The following is a 25,020-nucleotide window of genomic DNA, read 5'->3' as shown; positions in this document are numbered from 1 at the left end:
CAAAATTGATTTTGCCATGTGACATTGTTTTGCCATGTGACAAAAATGATTTTGCCATGTGGCATTTTTGCCATGTGGCAAAATTGATTTTGCCTTGTGGCAGAATTTATTTTGCTGTGGCATTTTTTTTGCCATGTGGCAAAATTAATTCGCCATGGGGCATTTTTTTTTTGCCATGTGGCAAAATTGATTTTGACATATAGCATTTTTTTTTTTGCCATATGGCATTTTTTTGCCGTGTGGCATTTTTTTTTTTTTGCCATGTGACAAATTTGATTTCCCATGTGGCATTTTTTTTGCCATATGATAAAATTGACTTTGCAATGTAGCATTTTTTTCCCATGTGGCATTTTTTTGTCATGTGGCATTTTTTTCCATGTGGTAAAATTGATTTCGCCATGTGGCATTTTTTTGCCATGTGGCAAAAGTGATATTTCCATGTGCCAAAATTGATTTTGTCTTGTGACAAAATTTATTTTGCTATGTGGCATTTTTTTTAGCCATGCGGCATTTTTTTTGCCATGTGGCAAAATTGATGTTGCATGTGGCATTTTTTTTTTGTTTTGCCGTGTGGCAAAAGGGATTTTGCCATGTATCTTTTTTTTTTTTTTGCCATGTGGCTTTTTTTTTGCCATGTGGCAAAATTGATTTTGCCATGAGGCTTTTTTTTTTTTTGCCATGTGGCAAAACTGATTTATTAAATGTTTTTAAATATTTTTATTTAATTGAATACTAATTATTATTAAATACCACTTTCTGTTCTCGGCTCTACTGAAATTAACAGGAAGTGATGCTCAAATGACCCTTAATCAACAGGAAGTGACTGATGAACATGAAATGACTCTGAAATGCTCCGGAATCAATCGCAAATTACCCCAAATGTTCAGGATGTGAGGCAAAATCAGCAGGGAGTGACCGATGAACAGGAAGTGACCAAGAAATACCGCAGTATCAACAGGAAACGACCCTAAATCAACATAAAATGACCCGTAATTAGCAGGAAGTGATGCTGAAATGACCCAAATCAACAGGATGTGACCTATAAATGCCCCCAAATCAATAGGAAGTGACCTTTAAATGCCCTAAAATCAACAGGAAGTGATTCGTAAATGACCCAAAATAAACTCTTTGCCCCGCACTGGCTGCCACTGACGGCCATTCACCTCCAATCCATTTGAAGTGGGAGGGATGGCGGCAAATGATGTTCATTCGCTGCTTTCCCTCCCGCTTCAACCAGATTGGACGTCTACTTGTGATAAACTCACAGCAGAAGGATGTCAACAGCTCTTTTTTTCTGTTTACTAGTTGAATGATTTCCTAATAATTGTTGTATCCTTATATCATGAGGTCGTTATCGTATCGCCTATCGTATCACGAGGTACCCAGATGTTCCCACCCCAACAAAACACACTAATCCAAGTTACACCCTTCTTTTTTCAGACGTGAACGACAACGTCCCCTTTTTTACATCCTCCATCTACGAAGCCTCAGTCACCGAAGGCGCCCAGTCAGGAACTTTGGTCTTTCAAGTGTCCGCCAATGACCTAGACTTGGGTCTCAACGGGAAGGTAAACACAATCGCACGTATCTACATATTGTAGAACAACTAACATCTAACAACTAACACCTTCTAGATCGCCTACTCGCTGCTGGAGGATCGAAGCGGGGACTTCCAGTATTTCCGTATCGACCCCGAGCTTGGTTTCATCTACACGCAGACAGTTTTTGACCGCGAGACTAAGAGTTCCTACCTGCTGGAGGTCCAATCGGTGGACGGCTGGGAGTCGGCGAGGCCCGGCAAACACGGACAGCCTAACTCGGGTAAGTGAGTGGAATTTTACCCGACTTTTCATACACGAGTAGCAGTGCAAAGTCAAGGATCAAAGCCTATTTAAGCATGCTAATTGGTTTTGAATGCGCTTCAGAAACTTTTTAAGTACGCACTCTGTCAGACACTTTGAAGGCTTTTCGGGGAAGAAAAAAAATCTCTAATGGACTTTGCTTAAAATAAAAATGTATTGGCTCATCTCTTGCCTTGTTCAGAACAAAGAGCTTGTGATTTTGTAGCTTTTCCAAGTCCGTATTGTGCTTTCTTTTTTCATGAAGCCATAGTTTGGATGCTTCAATGCCAGATGATGTAAATTTGATTCATTGTTGATGTTAGATGATCGATTTAAATGCCAGAACAACTGTTTGTTCTTGTAAACTGCTTTGTTATTAACCGCGGAAGAAGTGAGATTTGCCCAAATGACTGTTTATTGTCAGGCTTCTGGTTGTGGAAAATGTCCTTAGGGTGGGTATTAGAGCAGCACCTGTTGCTTTGGTACTCTGCCGATAATGGCTATTTCACACTAGCGACAGCCCAGTGTGAAAAGCAGCAAGTGCAAAAAGGGAGGAGCCACGTAGGCTGACGTAAGAAGGGAAAAATACGTATGCACTCTTACTCAGTTGTCACTTTGCATCACTTTGGGCACATACACACTCATTCAGGTTTTCAGGGAGAGTCACAATGGGGACGTAGAGTCCCAGGCTGGCTCCCCATTCATTTGTAATGTATAATACACCGAGGGTTTGGAGCTGCTGGGGTCGGTTGGGTAGGGGACGACGTGACAGGGTCTTCACCGCAGCAGGGACTGCCATTTTTCATTTAAAAAATCTGCCGATAATGCCTGTTTAGCACTAGCGACAGCCCAGTGTGAAAAGCAGCAAGCGCAAAAAGGGAGGAGCCACGTAGGCTGGCGTAGGATGTGAAAAACACGCATGCACTCATAGACTTCATAATGTATTTCTTCATTGAAAATTCTTGTGTATAATTGCTTTAATCCCCGAATTCTTCATAGATATGGACGTAAAACAGTCTCGATTCATGGTTAAAAGAGAAGAAAATGCGCAGCTTGCGTTTATTTTACGTAAATATGTCGAAGTACAATGCTAGTCTGTTATTGAATGTAGCTAGCGGCCGCCTGATGTAAACAGGTTTTCCAGTGAAAATTCTTGTGAATAAATGCTTAAATCTGCGAATTTTTTATAGATATGGACGTAAAACAGTCTCGATTCTTGGTTAAAAGCAGGGGTGCCCACGTCCGGTCCTCGAGAGCCCCTATCCAGCTTGTTTTCCATGTCTCCCTCCTTGAACACGCCTGATCAAATGATGACGAGACTCCCATGGTCCTCAGTCAGAAAAGGGTGGCGTCCCCTCTCCGGGTCGGAGATGAGATCCTACCCCAATTGGAGGAGTTCAAGTATCTTGGGGTCATGTTCACAAGTGATGCAGACTCTGTATCGGTCCGTTGTGGTGAAAAAAGAGCTGAGCCAAAAAGGTGAACATCTCGATTTACCAGTCGATCTACATTTCTACCCTCACCTTGGGTCACGAGCTGTGTGTTGTAACCGAAAGAACAAGATCCCAGATACAAGCAGATAAAATTAGTTTACTCCACACGGTGTCCGGGCTCTCCCTTAGAGATAGGGTGAGAAACTCGGTCATCCGAGGAGGACTCAGCGTTGAGTCGCTATTCCTCCACGTTGAGGGGAGACACATGAGGTTGCTTGGGCATCTGGTTCGAATGCTTACTGGATGCCTCCGTGGAGAGGTGTTCCAGGGATAACCCAGGACACGCTAGAGAGACTGTCTCTCGGCTGGCTTGGGAACGCCTTGAGATCCCGTTGGAGGATCTGGTTGAAGTGGCTGAGGAGAGAGATAATGAGTGTAGATAATATGGTACAGTGCCTTGCAAAAGTATTCGGCCCCCTTGAACCTTGCAACCTTTCGCCACATTGCAGGCTTCAAACATAAAGATATAAAATTTTAATTTTTTGTCAAGAATCAACAACAAGTGGGACACAATCGTGAAGTGGAACAAAATTTATTGGATAATTGAAACTTTTTTTAACAAATAAAAAACTGAAAAGTGGGGCGTGCAATATTATTCGGCCCCCTTGCGTTAATACTTTGTAGCGCCACCTTTTGCTCCAATTACAGCCGCAAGTCGCTTGGGGTATGTTTCTATCAGTTTTGCACATGGAGAGACTGACATTCTTGCCCATTCTTCCTTGCAAAACAGCTCGAGCTCAGTGAGGTTGGATGGAGAGTGTTTGTGAACAGCAGTCTTCAGCTCTTTCCATTGATTCTCGATTGGATTCAGGTCTGGACTTTGACTTGGCCATTCTAACACCTGGATACGTTTATTTTTGAACCATTCCATTGTAGATTTGGCTTTATGTTTTGGATCATTGTCCTGTTGGAAGATAAATCTCCGTCCCAGTCTCAGGTCTTGTGCAGATACCACAAGTTTTTCTTCCAGAATGTTCCTGTATTTGGCTGCATCCATCTTCCCGTCAATTTTAACCATCTTTCCTGTCCCCGCTGAAGAAAAGCAGGCCCAAACCATGATGCTGCCACCACCATGTTTGACAGTAGGGATGGTGTGTTCAGGGTGATGAGCTGTGTTGCTTTTACGCCAAACATATCGTTTTGCATTGTGGCCAAAAAGTTCAATTTTGGTTTCATCTGACCAGAGCACCTTCTTCCACATGTTTGGTGTGTCTCCCAGGTGGCTTGTGGCAAACTTTAAAGGAGACTTTTTATGGATATCTTTGAGAAATGGCTTTCTTCTTGCCACTCTTCCATAAAGGCCAGATTTGTGCAGTGTACGACTGATTGTTGTCCTATGGACAGACTCTCCCACCTCAGCTGTAGATCTCTGCAGTTCATCCAGAGTGATCATGGGCCTCTTGGCTGAATCTCTGATCAGTTTTCTCCTTGTTTGAGAAGAAAGTTTGGAAGGACGGCCGGGTCTTGGTAGATTTGCAGTGGTCTGATGCTCCTTCCATTTCAATATGATGGCTTGCACAGTGCTCCTTGAGATGTTTAAAGCTTGGGAAATCTTTTTGTATCCAAATCCGGCTTTAAACTTCTCCACAACAGTATCTCGGTCCTGCCTGGTGTGTTCCTTGGTTTTCATAATGCTCTCTGCACTTTAAACATAACCCTGAGACTATCACAGAGCAGGTGCATTTATACAGAGACTTGATTACACACCGGTGGATTCTATTTATCATCATCGGTCATTTAGGACAACATTGGATCATTCAGAGATCCTCACTGAACTTCTGGAGTGAGTTTGCTGCACTGAAAGTAAAGGGGCCGAATAATATTGCACGCCCCACTTTTCAGTTTTTTTATTTTTTAAAAAAGTTTAAATTATCCAATAAATGTTATTCCACTTCATGATTGTGTCCCACTTGTTGTTGATTCTTGACAAAGAAGTTTAATTTCATATCTTTATGTTTGAAGCCTGAAATATGGCGAAAGGTTGCAAGATTCAAGGGGGCCGAATACTTTTGCAAGGCACTATAGATAATGGATGGATGGGACTCCCGGGGCGCGGTCTCCTCTTCCTATTGGTTGTTGGTTGTGGGAGTGGGAGGTTCAGGGCACCAGTACCGCGGCGGCCTGTTGGCGTTCTCCTACTTCTGACTACCTCTCTCTATTATACCAGGGTATCCTCCCTGGTCCCCGGCGCGGATCACCGGCAGGGTGCCGGCGGGGCGTCAGGTGGGTATCCTGATCTGCCCCGGGCCCAGTGGGCTGTAGGGGTCCCACGGTGTGCTTCGTCAGTTGGGGGGTTTCGGTGGTGGTAGTGGGTCCAGGTGGGCTGGCTCGCAGGCATGGGGGGCGGTGGCAAAGCCCCTCATTTTTCCCTTAGAGCTGGTTAGTAGGAGCACAGATGGTCCAGGGGACTACCCTGGGTCTCGGGGGTATGATGGTGGTCCCTTTGCCAAAGCTGTGGGGTTAGGGGTGTGCCATCATCCTCCTCTCTTTATTGCCTGGGGCGTTGCAAGGGCTCCGGTGTGGCTCCCGCGCAGCATTCCCACTATTCTGCAGGACTATCACACATCTGAGAGGGTTCACGCATGATTGGATGCAAACAGAGACACTCAGGTAGGCATTGACAGCACCTCTTGGTTGATTTTGAGTTGTACTGATCGATTCATGGTTCTAATACCTTTTGTGATTTCAAGTCTTCTGAGCTCAAAGTGCGTAATTGTTGGATCCACAATGTTATAAAGCATTGCTAGATTCGGCCAAATATGTTTGTACACAGTAAGTGAAATCGTATGACTTTACTCGCTGGATTTTTTGCCACAGTAACTTGGGACCTTCTGGAAACTTGAAGGTTAAGACTTCCTCCTACCTGTGCTGTTTAGCAACCAGACAGAAACAAGGCTGGAGAGCAATTGCGAGGAAAGAAATCTTTCTGGATCTTTGTCGTATGGTCGGACAGCTGCACTTCATTTAAGGCCCCATTTGTTTCCGGGGAGACAGACGAAGCGCATACGTGCCTCTTCGGTCCGACCGAGGAGAGCAGATGCTCGTCCAGACGGGTGCTTGGAAAGAGGTGTTGAGGGCAGAAGAAAATATGCTTTCGGTCTTCCGAGATTCTGGGATATTCTTTAAGTCTGTAGCTAGGCTAACAGAAGTCTCACTGTTGAACACTTCGGTGAATAAATGGCTCGTAGCTATCGACTATTTTTTACGTTCATTTTCAATCTGATTTTAGCAGGAGGTCCTAGTTTGTCATGCGTAACCTTCCGCATCTGGTGTGTCCACCCGGACCAGATGGAGAGCAAAATATGACAGACGCTAACAACCATACGTCTTGTCCCAATACGTGTGCTTAGAAAAATTTGAACAACAAAATTGACTTGAAGCACTGGCAGATAATTCCACTTATTTCTAGTTGATTTACACTGAAAACAAGGGAGTTTAACGACTTTTAAGGTGTGTCTAAGCAGCGGCAACAAGAAATAGAAATTGCAACATGGCTCCATCGCGGCCTGCTTGAGTTGCGAAAAACAAAATTAAAAAATGCAGGTTTGTTTATTAAATGATATTCAATTTCACATGTGAAAAAATTGTTTGAGAAACACTTAAAGTCCAGAGGACGTAGAAGTATTTATGCTCATGACAACAAATGAAAAATATTCTAATGTCACTGGAAAGTTATGTGGTGATTGAGAGAATGGCTGAAAAAAGTGACTTGCTAAAGAAGGCATACGGCAAAATGGCTTTTGGCATATGGCTCTTTTTTGTACATAGCAAAATTACCTTTAGCATATGGCATTTTCTTTACCGTATGGCAAAATGGTTTTTGACATGGCAGTTTTTTGGTATATTGCAAAATAGGTTTTGGCATTTGGCATATGGCATTTTTTGGTATATGGCAAAATGGCATTTGGCATTTGGCATTATTTTGGTAAATGGCAAAATGGCTTATGGCATATGGCAGTTATTTGGGCATATTGCAAAATGGCCTTTGGCATATGGCATTTTTTAGGCATGTAGAAAAATGGCTTTTGGTATATGGCAATTTATTTATACATGGCAAAATGGCTTTTGGCATATGTAATTTGTTTGGGCATATGGCAAAATGGCTTCTGGCATATGGCTTTTTGTTTTAGCATATGGCAAAATGGCTTTTGGCAAATGTCATTTATTGGCATATGGAAAAATGGCTTTTTGCATATGGCATTTTTTAGGCATATGGCAAAATGGATTTTGGCAATTGGCATTATTTTTGGTAAATGGCTGATGGCATATGGCAGTTTTTTTGGGCATACTGCAAAATGGCTTTTGTTATATGATATTTTTTGGGCATATAAAAAAATGGCTTTTGGCATATGGGACTTTATTTATACATGGCAAAATGGCTTTTGGCATAGGGCATTTCTTTGGGCATATGGCAAAATGGCTTTTGGCCTATAGTATTTTTTAGGCATATGGCAAAATGGCTTTTGGCAAATGGGATCTTTTTTTTTTAGGCATATGGAAAAATGTCTTTGGGTTTGGCATTTGGCAGTTTATACATGGCAAAATGCTTTTGGCTTATGGAATTTTTTAGGCATATGGAAAATGTCTTTTGGCATATTGCAGATTATGTAGACATGGCAAAATGTCTTTTGGCATATGGCAGATTATTTAAACATGGCAAAATGCCTTTTGGCATATGGCATTTCTTTGGGCATATGGCAAAATAGCTTTTGGCATATGGCATTTATTGGCATATGGAAAAATGTATTTTGACTTATGGCAGTTCATTTATACATGGCAAAATTGCTTTTGGCATTTTTTTGTGTGTGTATGGCAAAATGGCATATGGCATACAGGTAAATGGATTTTGGCATATAGCATTTTTTAGGCATATGGACAACTGGCTTTTGGCATATGGCATTTTTTGGGGGGCATATGGAAAATTTCTTTTGGCATATGACATTTGACATTATTTGGGCATGCGGCAAAATGGCTTTTGGCATATGGCAGTTTTTGTTTTGTTTTTGTGTACATTTTTTGGTACACAGCAAAATGGCTTATGGTATATGGGATATTTTGGCATATGGCAAAATGGCTTTTGGCATATGGCAGTTTTATGGGGGGCATATGGCATTTTTTGCATGCCATAAACATCCATGCCATTCACAGCCATGCACGTCCAAATTTCCAATTCATTTTCACTGGCAGAAAAACGTGTAGTTGTGATTTTTGATCATATACTCACCATTACATCGCATTGACATTCAACCGGCTCCCAAGTAAGGCCATGCCATTGACGGCCATGTTCGTACAAATTTCCCATTCATTTGCCTGTTTACATTCGGTGCGTTTTGCTAAAAACTGTTTTGTAACTTTTGAGCACCTTGATTTTGTAAATGTTTGAATGCATGAACATATAAATTTGACAAATCCTGTAGGACAAGTAGCATCCCACATCCCTATAATAACTCAGTAGACGGGTGGTTTACACTTTGTGGTGTGAATGTTTGGAGTGCGAACATCGTTAAGGGGGCCGGGTGCCACTTGGTGCTACTTTTTGCTCGTCCCTCCTCTTCCCGCCCCGCAACAGCATCTTGTCACGTTGATGCTGTTGAGCTGAGAATTACATAGCCAGCTGCGCTGCATCTCTCCTCGCCGTGCCATTAATAATTGATTTCCATCTCGCCGGCTGAAGATGACTTGGATGCCTGTAGCGCTATCAAAGGCAGCCCCCCACGGGGCACTTTGGACTCCGCCCCTGCCCTAAGGTTCCATGTTTTTGCCTCGAATTTGTACATCCGTACAAAATCCATACGGGTGATTCTCATGAAGCTAACCTGAATTATGTCTTTTAAGATTATGAGGGTATTGGGTCACTTCCTGTTGATTTCGGGGCATATCAGTATCATTTCCTGTTGTTTTTTAAGCATTTAGGGCATAGGCGGAGTTTGACTTTTAGGGTAGGAGGGGCACAACATGTTGATGACCCCAAAACGCAGTGTCAGCAATAAAATTAACTTAAAAGGATATTTATATTAATAAGTTGACAATGAGCGTTTTTTGTATCCCATCATACATTAGGGGAATTCTAAATCAGGCTGCTTAGGCAATACTTTTCGCCAAGATCGTCATCCATTAAATTTGGTAGGCCCGCCGACGTCGTGCCAATGTAGTTACCCCAGTCAAAAGTTGTATCCCCTGGGCGAAGCTATATGGAGGTACAGTAGATGTGTGTCTTTATTATTCAATAAAAGAAATGTGTTTGAATGCAAAAAAAAATTTGAAAAAAAAAATGCATGCGAAATCTATTTTTATTTGATTAATTTTAATTTTTTTTTTTTTTTTTTTTTGATTGAAGCAACTTTTTGATTGAAGTAATGCTGATTTGTGTCTGGGTCACATTTTGGTTAGGACATTTTTATTCTATTATCCAATCAAAAAATAAGTTGATTCAAAAAAATATGGATTTTCAAAAATAAAAATCACTTCAATCAAAAGTTCAATCATAGAAAAAAAGTTTTTGATTGCGAAAAATTATTTGAGATTGAAAATTTTACATTTGAACTTATGAATTTAATTTTTCGTTGAAAAAGTTTTCTATGATTGAAGCAATCCTTTTTGTGTTTGGGCCATATTATGATTAGGACATTTGTGTCTAAATCATTTAATCAAAATAATATTTTCAAAGAAAAAAAACATTTAAAAACATTTTCCCCTCATACACACACACACACATATATATATATATATATATATATATATATATATATATATGTATTAGGGCTTTCAAAACGTTAACGGTGATAATTAATTTTTTTGATTAATCACGTTAAAATATTTGACTCAATTAACGCACATGCCCCGCTCAAACAGATTAAAATGACAGAAATGTGTCATGTCCACTTGTTACTTGTGTTTTTTGTCCCCCCTGCTGGCGCTTTGGTGCGACTGATTTTATGAGTTTAAGCACCATAATGTAATGTAATTATTGACATCAATAATGGCGAGCTACTAGTTTATTTTTTGATTGGAAATTATACAAATTTTATCAAAACGAAAACATTGAGGGGTTTTAATATAAAATTTCTATAACTTGTACCAACATTTATCTTTTAAGAAGTACAAGTCTTTCTATCCATGGATTGCTTTAACAGAATGTTCATAATGTTAATGCCATCTTGTTGATTTATAGTTATAATCAACAAATACAGTACTTATGTACCGTATGTTGAATGTATATATCAGTCTTGTGTCTTATCTTTCCATTCCAACAATTATTTACAGAAAAATATATATATGTAAAGCAAATGACTGTCCAAGGTTTTCGGAAAATAATTTCAACCCATTAAAAAAAATGTTTTTTTTGTTCATTTCATTCATTTTTGTTGCAGTTTTATTGCTTTAATACTTATATATGTATAGGAAAGTCAATGACATGCACTGACACTTTTCGGCCACCAGGGGGCCTGCCCCCCCCCTTAAAATCCGCTTTTGATTTAGGGGTTTCTTCCGGTTCAGGTTGTTCAATTCAATTTGAAGAAATATTATTTGAAGTATTTAAACTACTGTTCGGAGAGACGCCGCGTTTTCCTAGACAAGTGGCGGGTGATGGATGGGAGTTATTTTTGGTGAGCGTCAGTGCGGGTGAACACATTTTGTGTTCTGGCTGCAAAGCGACAGATGCGCGAGGTGACAGAATAGGCACAACAACGCGCTTATTATAGCATCTTTCTTTATGTCCTGATGAAGCGTTTGTTGTTGTTGTTATTGTTTGGTTCTCCCAGATAGCGAGAACGTGTTCATTAGATAGGTCAATGTCAGGTCGTGAAAATGTGGGATGTGTTGTATTTTATCAGGGAAAAGCTCTTTAAAAATTATTTAAAAAAAAAAAAAAAACAGGCTGACATTGTTGTGTTTTGAAGAAACACTTGTAATGGTAGGAGAGTCAAATCATTATTTCAAGCATTAAATATATACTGTATATTTATGTATGTTTACTGTATGTATATTTGTATATATACTGTGTATTTTTTTCATTATCAAATTTCATTTGCAAATTTTCCTTCAGGTTTTTACACCCAATCATTTTTAGAAGAGAATTTGATTCACTGCAAAGAAGAAGAACCACATGAAGTTTTAAAGTTTTATATTTATAAAAAGACATCCTTCATGCAGCAAATAGTTTTATTTTTGAACATTTTTACGGCTCTTCATGAATAAAGCATGATAGTCTGTTGTGATTTATGGAGGGTTTTTTCTTTTTCTTTATTTCTTTTTTTTTTTTAAAGAATAAAAGTAAATTGTTAAAAATAAGGATTTATTCAAATTTTAATTTGTAATTTTTTAAGTTTTTAAAAAATTTTTTAATTTTTGTTTAAAAATATAATTTAAATTTTTAACTTATATTTATTACGTTTTAAGTTTGTTTAATTTTAATTAATTAAAAAAATATGTATTTCTATTTTATATTTCTAAATTTTAAGTTTTTGTTGAGATTTTAATAATATTTTGTTGTTAACATAATTAAAATTTAATTTGAAGTTGCTATTTTAAATTTACAAATTTATAATTTTTTATTTTTCTAAGTTTTAAGTTTTTTTTTCATTTTAATTTGAAAGTTTTATTGTATATATTTAAGTTTGTTTTTATTTTTATTTTCAATTTTTCAAATTTTTTATATTATTTTTATATATATTTTTAAGTTTAAGTTTTAAGTTATTAAAACATATATAAAAAGATATCATATATATATAATTTTTACTTATTTATTTACTATTATGTATTTGTTCATTATTTGTTCATTATTTATTTATTTTTTTTAATTTCAAATTTGTTATTGTAAAAAAAATGTTGTTTTATACTTTTTTTCATATCTATTTTGAAAAAAAGAATGGCATTTTTTATTATTTTTTTTCTTAACCTGGATAAACGTTTACTAAAATTTTATATCTTATAAGAGGGAGGGATTTTTTTCCCTATGATATATTTTAATACAAAAAATGAACTGAAATTGAAAGAATTAACTCAAAATTTTCTTATTGGTGTTTCTTTGTGCCCGTCAGACACGGCGTACGTTCGCGTGTTCATCAGCGACGTCAATGACAACAAGCCGGCCTTCGCTCAGACCACGTACGAGGTGGACGCGGACGAGGACGCCGACGTGGGATTCGCTGTTGTCACCGTCAGCGCAAACGACGGAGATGAAGGTGAGGCCCGCAACCCTCTACTTTACGTCTACCTACTTATCGACTTTTGCCAAAAATTGACGTCTTCCAAAATATTCCTTTTTATGACAGTATTTCACCATTTTGGACTAAAAACCTACATGACAACCACTTATGTCAATTTCATTGACGCCAATGTCGACGCCATTGACGGCTAAACCCTAACACTAGTTACCCTGAAATGCCCCCAAATAAACAGGAAGTTATCCTAAAATGCCCCCTGATATCATCTGGAAGTGACCCCAAACTGGTTTTCTAGTACTAAATTTGATATTAAAGATGAGGTAGGCTTATAAATGAAGGAATCTGAACTTTCAGCCAGATTGCCTGAATCATGCCAGCCGAACCGCTGGGCTCGCGCTGGCGCAGAACCAACAACCCGGCCGAAAGGCCAAACTCCGCGCGTTCACCTTAGTCTTAACCTTTTGTACTGACTCCATTTAGAAGCTTGGAAAAGGCTTCGAAGCACAAGTTGACAATTTATTCTGAGTTGACAGCAATCAAACAGCACAGAGGGACCCAGGCGAGAATTCAGGGTCACCATATCACAAGTCAACAAAAGGTTCCTGAGAAAAAATGACTACGATGAGTTTAACATTCAGTCTTTTTGAAGGCTCTCATGGGGCGGGCCGTTGCTGGAAGAAGGGTGTGTTTGGGCGTTGTTTAGGATTATTGTCTGTTTGTGGATTGGACAGGAGGATTCGGGAGTTACTGTTGTCAGGGCAACCTGAGGTGGATTTTCCCACCTCATTGTCAAAGGGCGTCTTGTCAGTCGTGTTATCAGTTGGATATCAGGCGTTCTCCGGTGTTCCTTGTGTTGGGACAGGGCGTCCCGCCATTTGTTCTGGACTGTCCGAGAGAACTGATTATATATGGCAAAATGACTTATGGCATATGGCATTTATTGGCATATGGAAAAATGTCTTTTCGCATATGGCAGTTTATTTATACATGGCAAAATGGCTTTTGGCATATGGGTTTTCTTTGGGCATATGGAAGAACAGCTTTTGGAATATGGCTTTTTTTTAGCATATGGCAAAATGGCTTTTGGCATATGGCATTTATTGGCATATGGGGAAATGGCTTTTGGCATTTGGCATTTTTTAGGCATTTGGCAAAATGGCTTTTGGCATATGGCTGTTTTTTTGTATATGGCAAAATGGCTTTCGGCATATGGCTTTTATCGGCATATGGAAAAATGTCTTTTGACACATGGCATTTTATTTTTCCATGGCATTTGGCATGTAGCATTTTTTGTGTGTGGCAAAATGGCTTATGGCATAAAAGTAAATGGATTTTGGTATATGGCGTTTTTAGGCATATGGACAACTGGCTTTTGAGATGGCATTTTTTGGGGGGGTATATGGCAAAATTTCTTTTGGCATATGGCATTGGGCATTTTTGGGGCGTATGGCAAAATGACTTTTGGTATATGGCAGTTTGCTTTTTATGGCAGTTGTTTTTATGGCACATGGGATTTTTTTGTATATGGCAAAATGGCTTTTGGCATTTATTGGCGTATGGAAAAATGTCTTTTGGCATATGGCAGTTTATTTTTCCATGGCAAAATGGCATTTGGCATTTTTTGGGTATGGCAAAATGGCTTAGGGCATAAAAGTAAATGGATTTTGGCACATGGATTTTTAGGCATATGGACAACTGGCTTTTGGGATGGCATTTTTTGGGGTATATGGCAAAATTTCTTTTGGCATATGGCATTGGGCATTTTTTGGGCATACGGCAAAATGGCTTTTGGCATATGGCAGTTTTTTTTGTTTTTTTTTGTATATGGCCAAATGGCATATGGGATTTTTTTGGCCGATGGCAAAATGGCTTTGGGCATATGGCAGTTTCTTGGGAGGGCATGTGGCATTTTTGCATGCCATACACGATTATTGTTTGTGTGTGGATTGGACAGGAGGATTCGGGAGTTACTGTTGTCAGGGCAACGAGGGTTGTGGATTTTGCCACCTCACGGTCAAAGGGCCTCTTGTAGTCTTATCAGTCGTGTTATCAGTTGGATAGTGGGCGTTCTCCGGTGTTCCTTGTGTTGGGACAGGGCGTCCCGCCATTTGTTCTGGACTGTCCGAGAGAACTGATTGCGAGAGTTTGTGTTTTAAGACGTGGGCTTGTCAGTGTCAATCTTGCTCAGTTAGTTGCATGACGCACACGTTGGGCTTCCGTGATAAAAAGGCGTCATATATCTCTTATGCCCTATGTTCTACGTGTTTTCCTTGAACTATGGTATAAGTGCTATTCATTTTATATTGGGTATGTTAGAGTAATACAAACAGACAGTAATTATGAGAAATGATACTGTTCCCTGATTGATTATATTAAGTGTGTAAGAATAATGCGTACAGTTAGACGGTGCCTACGAGAAAAAGTACTATCTCCTTCATGGTGTACATTGATTACAGTGCATATACACATTCGGGATGAGTACTTTTACCCCGAGCCAACGCCGAAGATGAAATTGTCCGAGCAAATCGGTTCAATACCGCCACACGAGAAAGCCGACAAGCTGCTGACCTTTTCAATCCACCTGCCGAGAATCAAACGCTAATTAAGTGTCCTCGTTAAGTGGTCAAGATTTAAATTCGCCGGATGACATGATTGCTTTGAGGTTGAACTATGCCACATCTTTGGAATGATGAAAAAGATGGAGTGTATAATAATGTCGCCTTTTTTTTCCCTCTTACAACTGGAGCGGGCTCGTGTGCTCTCAGCACTTTTTTTTTTTTTTTTTGGCCAAATGTTAATTTGCGCCGTTAGCGTCTGGTCCCTGTCCACTGACAACCTCGTAAGTCCGATTCTGACATTTTCCCCGGCGCGCACGCTATTAAAGTATGTGGGCAAAACACGATGAGCACTAAAACCGGCTAACTCCATCTCTGCTTTTATGTAGAAGAGCGAGTTCAAATGTTAAGACTGTAATGAAATGTTGAAGTCTTGATCATCTAGAGATGATACGGAAGAAAAATCACAACCACACATTTTTCTGCCATTTGAAATCGGAAATTTGGACGTGCATAGCCGTCAATCACATGGCCTTACTGGGGTGCCAGTTGAATGTCAGTGCGCTGTAGTGGTAAATGTATGGTCAAAATTGCAACTACATGTTTTTTGGATATGGAAAAATGAATGGAAAATTTGGACGTGCATAGCCGTCAATAGCATGGCCTTACTTGGGTGCTGTCATTGCAATGTATTGGTAAGTTTATGGTAAAAAATCAAAACAAGACGTTTTTCTGCTATTCAAAATAAATGGGAAATTTGGACGTGCATAGCCGTCAATGGCATGGATGTGCATGACCTGCAAATACGCCATCTACAAAAAAAAAAAAATGCTGTATCCAAAAAAAGCCATGTACCAAAAGTCTTTTAGCCACATGCCAGAAAATGCCACCTACCAAAATCCATTTTGCTACATACCAAAAAAATGCCACATACAAAAATGCATTTTGCCACATACCAAAAAAAAAAAAAAAAAAACATATACCAAAATCCATTTTTGCCACTTACCGCAAAAAATGTCAGGTACTAAAAAATCAAAACAAAAAATTTACAACATACCCCCCCAAAAATGCTGCATACCCCAAAAATGCCACATACCAAAATGCATTTTGCCACATCCCAGAAAACATGCCACATACCTAAAGCCATTTTTCCACATACCAAAACAATGCCACATACCAAAAGAAAATATCACATGCCAAAATCCATTTTGCCACACACCAAAAAAATGTTATATAACCAAAATCCATTTTGCCACATCTCCCCAAAAATGCCACATACCAAAATCCATTTTGCCAAATCCCAAAAAAAGTGCCACATACCAAAATCCATTTTTCCACATCCCCCCCCAAAATGCCACATACCAAAATCCATTTTGCCACATCCCAAAAAAAATGCCACATACCAAAATTCTTTTTGCCACATTCCAAAAAAATGCCACATACCAAAATCTTTTGCCATATACCAAAAAATGCCCCATACCAACACGTCATTTTGCCACAGACCCCAAAAAAATGCCACATACCAAAATCCATTTGCAACATACCAAAACAATGCAACATACCAAAATCCATTTTGCTACATACCAAAAAATGCAACATACCAAAATCCATTTTTGCCACATACCGACAAAAATGTCAGGTATTAAAAAATCAAAACAAAACATTTTCAACATACCCACAAAAAAAATGCTGCACACCCCAAAAACGCCACAAACCAAAATGCGTTTTGCCACATCCCAAAAAACATGCCACATTCCTAAAGCCATTTTGCCACATACCAAAACAATGCCACATACCAAAAGAAAATGTCACATGCCAAAATTCATTTTGCCACACACCAAAAAAATGTTATATAACCAAAATCCATTTTGCCACATCCCCCCAAAAATGCCACATACAAAATCCATTTTGCCAAATCCCAAAAAAATGCCACATACCAAAATCTATTTTGCTACATCCCCCCAAAAAATGCCACATAACAAAATCCATTTTGCCACATCCCAAAAAAATGCCACATACCAAAATCCGTTTTGCTACCCCCCAAGAAAATGCCACATACCATAAAAAATGCCCCATACTAAAATCCATTTTGCCACATACAAAAAAATCACCCCATATCAAAAGTCATTTTGCCACGTTCCAAAAAAAGCCACATACCAAAATCTTTTGCCACATACCAAAAAAAATGCCCCATACCAACACGTCATTTTGCCACATACCCCAAAAAAAATGCCACATACCAAAATCCATTTTGCAACATACCAAAAAAATGCAACATAACAAAATCCATTTTGCAACATACTAAAAGATACCACATACCAAAATCCATTTTGCACTTAACCCTCAAAAAATGCTACATACCAAAATCCATTTTGCCACATACCAAAAAAAAGCCACATACCAAAATCCATTTTGCCACATACCAAAAAAAAGCCACATACCAAAATCCATTTTGCTACATACCAAAAAATGCCACATACCAAAATCCATTTTGGCACATACCAAAATCCATTTTACCACATACCAAACAAAACACATACCAAAATGCATAGTGCAACTTACCAAAAAAAATGCCACATACCATAAAAAAGCCAAATACCAAAAAAAAAAAATTCACCAACCAAAATCCATTTTGCCACACACCAAAAAATGCCACATCCCAAAATCCATTTAGCCATTTTCCCCCCAAAAAATGACACATCCCAAAATCCATTTTGCCACATACCAAAAACCAATGCCACGTGCCAAAATCCTGAGACAACCTTGTTGTGATATAGGGCTATACAAAAAAAAATTGAATTGACTTTTGACACATACCAAAAAATGCCACATACCAAAATCCAATTAACCAAATACCCAAAAAATGCCACATAAAAATCCATTTTGCTACATACCAAATACCACTTTTTGTTCTCTGCCCTGCTGGAGCTGCCAGGGCTTTCTGGTTTTTAACGTATTGGCAGCTCGTTTTAACATCTTGACAACTCGATTCAACCTATTGCTAACCTCGTTTTAACGTATCAACACCTTGTGTTAACGCATTGCTAACCCTTTTTCACATATTGGCAAATTTTCAACGACTAGTTAGTGGCTAAGGCTAAATGCTAAAAACATGACATTTTCCCATAATTCCTCACGGTTTTTGCATGCGCAGTTGTATTCAGCAAGTGCAGAACTTTATGTACGACAACGTAACGGACGTCGACAAAAAATTGCAAATTTTGAATTTGCAATTGGGTCACTTCCTGCTGATTTTGGGGCTTTTTACAAATTGTTTTAAAAAAGTAGGTAGGGGAAGAAAAACATTTTGTATCGGTACTCGCCTTTTCCTAATCCTAACCACTTACAATGTTCCTAACCTCAACTTTGCAATTCGGGGAGCCTGCGAGGCTAAAAACCTATCCAGTTTTTTAAAATAATGTATTCATGCAAGTTGTACAGTACTTTCTACAGCTTGTCGAGCGTTGTAAAGTAGATTTAGTTTGTCCGCAGGTGTTTTGGACTGACTCGGGCCGGCGCCGAGGCTATAACGAGACCTTTTTTGAGTGCGGGTATTGACTGGCTCTGGCATTTAACGAGACTCCACTTGTTTACCGAGAGAATTTATTCCAGCTTTTTGCCAAGCAACAAACAACATCAAAGAAGAAAGAATCACTGGCAGCAGTAGGAAGGAGCTGGCGGGCTCTGACCTACTCGGTGAAATTTTATTGATTTTACTGATAATGACGTCCCGAGCGGGGGCTAGCCTTTTTAGTCCGATGCAGATGTTCAATTTCTGTAAATTCAGAGAGGAAAGTTGTCGCGTTTGCATCTTAACGGGCGCTTAATATGCCAAAAATCACATCGGTCTTGACATTCTCGGTAGATTGTTATCATCATTAACATTGGCGTGTTGCGTCGGGAAAGGCATTTGCTCGTGGCAGGTGCCAAACTAGCCACTTAGGGTCGACGTCTCCATTACAGTAATGATGCTAATCATGACAATTAACGTCAAGGTGACTCGTTTTCCAGAAGGAGGACTCCGTTTGATTCCCCATTTAGGACAGAACCTTTGCGGTGCTCGGAAAAGGTCAATTTTTTTTCTGTCCAGGGGCGGAACGTAGGGGGGCGGTAGGGGGCGAACACAGCCATTTTTACATGATAAATAACATATTTTACATTCTTTTATGAATTTTTTTAATTTTCACATTTTTACATGATAGTTCTCACGTTTTTACATGATAGTATCACATCCCTACATGATAATTATCATCTTTTTACATGATAATTATGTTTTTACATAGTTTGTACGATATGTTCTAATATTTACATGAGTTTTCACGTTTTTACATGAAAGTATCATGTCTTAACATGACGATTATTATTATTTTACATAAATCTCACGTTGTTACACGATAGTTATCACATTTTTACATGTTAGTTTTCACGTTTTTACAATGTTTTCACAATTTTAGATGATAGTATCACATCTTAACATGATAATTATCACATTTTTACGATATTTTCTAATTTTTACATGATCGTATCATGTCTGTAAATGATAATTATCAAATGTTTACATGATAGTTTTCATGGATTTACATGATAATTATCACAATTCTACATGATAGTATCACATCTCTACATGATAATTATCACCTTTTTCCATAATTGTTTTTACATAGTTTGTACGATATGTTCTAATTTTCACGTTTTTACATGAAAGTATCATATCTTAACATGATTATTATCATTTTTTTACATAAGTCTCACATTGTTACATGATAGTTATCACATTTTTACATGTTACTTTTCACCGTATTAAATAATAATTGTTTTCACGTTTTTTTACATGCTTTTCACATTTTTACAAAATAGTGTTAAAGTTTTTACACTCATTGCAAGTTTTAACATATTATCACGTTTTTATGATACTTATCACATTTTTACATGAAAGTTTTCACGTTTTTACAATGTTTTCACAATTTTAGATGATAGTATGTCTTTACATGATAATTTTCACATTTTTATATTTTCTACTTTTGGATGGGTTTTCATATTTTTACATGATAGCATCATGTCTTTAAATGATAATTATTCGAATTTTTACATAATAGTTTTCATGGATTTACATGATAATCATCACATTTTTGCATAATTATTACATTTTTATATGACAGTTTTCACCTTTTTTAGAATATTTTCACGTCTTCACATAATTCTCACAATTTAACAATATTTTCTAGTTTTTACATGGATTCGCATGTTTTTACAATATTTTCAAGTTTTTACATAAAAGTATCATGTCTTTAGATGATCATTATCAAATTTTTACATGATAGTTCTCATGTTTTTATAATATTTTCACATTTGTAGAATAATTTTTTGGTGATATTTTCTAGTTTTCACATGATAACTATAACATATTTACAAAATAGTTTTCACGTTTTTAATATATTTTCAAGTTTTTACATGATAGTATCATGTCTTTAGATGTTAATTATCACTTTTACATGATGGTTCTCACATTTTTACATGATAATTATCACGTTTTTACATGATGTCTTTATATGATGATTATCAAATGTTTACATGATATTTTCATGGATTTACATGATATTTATCAAAGTTTTACATGATAATTATCACGTTTACATAAAAGTTTTCACGTTTTTACACTATTTTCATATTTTAAATGATAATTATCAAATGTTTACATGATAATTATCACATTTTTGCATAATAATCACATTTTTACATGAGTTTTCACGTTTTTACATAGTTATATCATTATATTTTCTAGTTTTACATGGGTTTTCATGTTTTTACATGATAATTATCACATTTTTAAAAAATAGTTTTCACGTTTTTACAATATTTTCGAGTTTTTACACTATAATTATCACATTCTTACGATATTTTCTTGTTTTTACATGGGTTTTCATCACATTTTTACAATATAGTTTTTACTATGTTTTTGAGTTTTTACATGAAAGTATCATGTCTTTATATGATAATCAAATTTTTAAATAATCGTTATCACAAATTTACATGATAATTATCACAATTTTACATGATAGCTCTTACATTTGTACATGATAATTATCACGTTATTACAATATTTTCAAGTTTTGACATGATAGTATGTCTTTACATAATAATTATCATTTCTTTACATGATAATTATCATTCTTTTTGCACAAATATCACGTTTTTACATGAGTTTTCACCTTCTTACATAATTACGTTTTTAAGTCGCTGTTATGATATTTTCTAGTTTTTACATGAGTTTTAACGTTTTTACATGATAGTATCATGTCTTTATATGATTATTATTTTTACATGATATATATATAAATAAATATATATAATAATGTTCACGTTTTTACATCTTAGTATCACATCTTTACATGATAATTATCATGTTTTTACAATATTTTCAATTGTTTACATGATAGTGTCACGTCTTTACATGATTTATAACATAATCCAACCCAAGCCTAAGAGAAAAAAGAAATGTGGACGTGAGCACCAGCCGACTCAGCCGTTCATAAAGCCGGACGTCACCTACATCACTTAGACTGTCTGAACAATGAGATTGAACGTCACCCAAATTTATGCCTTCATCTCTACTTATACCCACTTCCGATGGGTACATGAATATGGGTGACGACTAGCCACTGAATGATTAAAATGTGCTCTGTCGTCAACATTTTCAGGAATTTATGAAGGTTGATCCATTTTTTGTTGGGTGAAGAAATACCCATTGCATAGACTAAGGATAAGTGTAGTGTCACTAATACTCTGGTTGTTATGGTTGGTTTTAAATCTTGGGCTATATATTGTATATGTCCTTTGTTCAGTATTTAACTGAAGCTCCATGTGGAAAAAGGTTAATCAATTTTATTTTTTATACTACTTGCTCCTCAAGCCTCGTTTTTGGACACAAAAGACACTCTCTGACCTTTTGCATGGACTTTGAATGGAACGCGACTGGAAGTATCTGATGAATACTTCATTGAGATTTTAACACTGTGCACTTTTAAGCACTCAAATTGACTTCTTTTAGCTAAATAAAAAGTTATGTTGCATTAATATTTTTTTTGGCTCCTGACACCGATTCCAGCACTGTGGTCTCGGCTCATGCCAATATTGTACAGACTGTTGTCAATGACTCGTGTCGATGTGTTTTTGGTCATTTAAAACTGATTTTACTGTGGATTGGAACATATTCTCGGCTCTCCTGTTCGCAATCCGTGTTGTTGTGGAGACGACTTCCAACGCGGAAGAGTGATGTTGCTCGTTAATAACACGTCACGCAAATAAACGAAAGTGATTGGACGGTTAATTTTGTCCGTGCTCGAGAGGCCGTTAATGGGCTGGGTCCCAGACTATTCTCACAGTGTTTGAAAAATACAGGGAGAACAGTCTGGCCGTGCCAGGCAAATAGATGGAATGGAATTTTATTGTCATCATCATCGGTATCATTGACAATCATTTACAATTATAAAATGTGATATGATTTGCCCGAAGGAACCAAAGAAGAAGACAAAGGCGGACGGGATGAAGCATATGCTTAGCAGTTTCCCGTCCCCCATACAACTAAAGACGCACTTTCAGGCATGGAACATACATCAAAACTGTACATTAACACAATCAACAATCTGGGTTTAGTAACTTAGCGTCCTGTCAAGCAGCTCGATTGTGAGGCGTCAGTTGTAATCCAGTAATGATGAGCTCATTTGCGCTTCGGCACTGGTCGAGATAGTCAGCCAAAATTTCCAGCATCTTGATGCGAACATCTCTCTCCTCGGCCGCCTGCTTGAGTTTCTCGTTTTCAGCGCGAATTAACTGGAGCTCTCTGACGATTTCTTGATTCTAGTTTTGAATCAAGCCAGTCAAGGAGACCTCCAACTTATGTATGGAGGATTTTATTTCATCCAAGTCTCCAGGTTTCAAATTATTTGGAGCCATACTGGGAGTCGAGCTTGCTGGCCCTGAGCGCTTATCGGTTAAGATAAGCTTCAGGAGCTCAGAGTGCGCCTGTACACGGTGAAGGCTGGGCAGCACCAGGACTGATGATGGGTAGTTGCAGAAGGAGTTCCAGTTTGTAGAGATGCAGTGGTGTAAGGGAACATGAGGAGGTCCATTTAGCCAGATAAGATGGGAGGAGGGGGGGCAACAAGGACGTCCATCCAGCCAGTGGGTCAGGATAGTCAGGCGGCTGCGGCTGAAAAAGTAGCCCCTCCCCAGGGGGGAGGGGGGAAAGGGGACACCGGGTGACTAGTGATGAAAAGACTAGTCAACTAGATATTAGAATTAGAAAAGAGAAATAAAGTAAGAACAAGTGGTAAGTAGAGTGAAAAACAGGGGATAGGACTCAGTGGCTGTACTTCCTCCAGCATGATAGCTTATAGCTTCTAGTGCAGCTTAGACTAAACTGTGAGTCTAGTCTGTTTTCAACTAGCCTGTGACCATAAGCTTTGTCAAATAGGAACGCTTTTACTCTAATCTTAAATGGTAAATGCTAAATGGACTGTACTTATATAGCGCATTTATCTGCATGGTTACCATGCCCAAAGCGCTTTACATTCGCACACATTTACCCATTCACGCACACATTCACACACCAATGGGACTGCTACCATGCAAGGCGCTGTCAACCCATTGGAGGCAAATCAGGGTTCAGTGCCTTGCCCGAGGGCACTTCGACAGTGGGCAGTAGTAGCCGGGAATCGAACCACTGACCCTTCGGTCGAAGGACAACTCTAGCTACCAACTGCGCCACGGCCACAGTTACAGACAGTTACAGACAATATACAGACTGACACATTTATAATTGTGCATCACTTCGATGCCAGAAGGACAGCAGCGTGTCACCCCTTCCGGGTGTGGAATCTTACCTTCCCCGGGTGTAGTGGGCCACGGTGCTCCTGTGGTGTGCCGTGTCGTTTGCAGGGTTGAGGCAGTGGTTTGGGGTCCAGACGGGCGGGGAGTGTTGGGGGTGGGCATGGTGGTTGGTGGCGCATGCCCTCATCCTTACCCTGAGGGCTGGTTAATGTTGGCGTGGATGGTCCGCAGGCCCTTCCTTGGCCTTTGTGAAATGCTCGCCCCCGCCCCAATTGGCGGGGTGATGTCGGGACCCTGGTGCAACCCCCGTGCAGCATTTCTCCTTTTCTGCAGGTTTATTAAGCCTGAGTTATGCTCCCGAGTTGCGGTGACGGCGCAGCGACTACGGCGCCATTTGACATTCCATGGTTCTCCAGTCAGGTTACGCGTTGCTCTGTAATGTGACGCCAAGCCACTTGTTTTCCGAAACTTCCGGGTTTGAGGTGAATCAGTAACAGGCACACTTTTGCTCAATAGACAATGTTTATTGATTAGAAAATGCAGAATAAATGAGATTTATTGATTATAATCCCACAAGAGCAAGCAAACACACATCAAAAAACAAGAACATGGCAACGATGATACTAGATTTGAGTTTGTCAATCCCAGAATCCCAGCGTTACCGCTATAACAAGACAAAATGTCCCTTAGAAATGAAAATCGCTTACCGTGACAAAGTGAGCGGGGAGCCAACACACTCCGGTGAAGCGGCAAAGGAACAAAACCAGGCGACCCGAAACGTAATCCACTGGCAGACTTCCAGCGGGTCGGGGAACCTCCCGACTCTTATAGGTACGTCCAACGCGGGGGCGCGGGCGTCCACTCCCCGTCCCCACGAAAATGCACCGCCCGAACTCGTGAGCCCCCCCCCCGCAAGGTTACGAGATTCCCCCCAATTGGGGCTCCAAGCGGTTAAAGTAATGTTTATTTAAGTTATCTCGTGGGATTCCTTCCCAGCTATGGAACTCAGGCACGTATCCCGTGAGATTCCCTCCTAAAACAAGTTATCCCGTGAGATTCCCTCCTAACTATGGGCAAAACAAGTTATCCCGTGGGATTCCCTCCTAGCTATGGGACTCAAGGTAAAAAACAACAG

The 25,020-nt window shown here is 38.8% G+C and overlaps 1 protein-coding gene across 1 annotated transcript in view; it reads left to right on the top strand.

Annotated features, from left to right (window-relative positions):
* si:ch211-186j3.6 (neural-cadherin) overlaps window positions 1–25,020 on the top strand; it is a 689,510-nt gene that overhangs the window by 369,659 nt on the left and 294,831 nt on the right. The window contains exons 14-16 of the mRNA XM_057844439.1: window positions 1,441–1,568; window positions 1,635–1,821; window positions 12,376–12,519. Coding sequence (XP_057700422.1) covers window positions 1,441–1,568; window positions 1,635–1,821; window positions 12,376–12,519 — 459 coding nt within the window. The remainder of the gene's footprint in view (window positions 1–1,440; window positions 1,569–1,634; window positions 1,822–12,375; window positions 12,520–25,020) is intronic.

This window comes from Corythoichthys intestinalis, chromosome 1 (assembly GCF_030265065.1).
Source record: "Corythoichthys intestinalis isolate RoL2023-P3 chromosome 1, ASM3026506v1, whole genome shotgun sequence".
Classification (NCBI taxonomy): Eukaryota; Metazoa; Chordata; class Actinopteri; order Syngnathiformes; family Syngnathidae; genus Corythoichthys; species Corythoichthys intestinalis.
The sequence above is the reverse complement of the archived record's forward strand: the minus strand, read 5'-3'. Positions and strand labels throughout refer to the sequence as shown.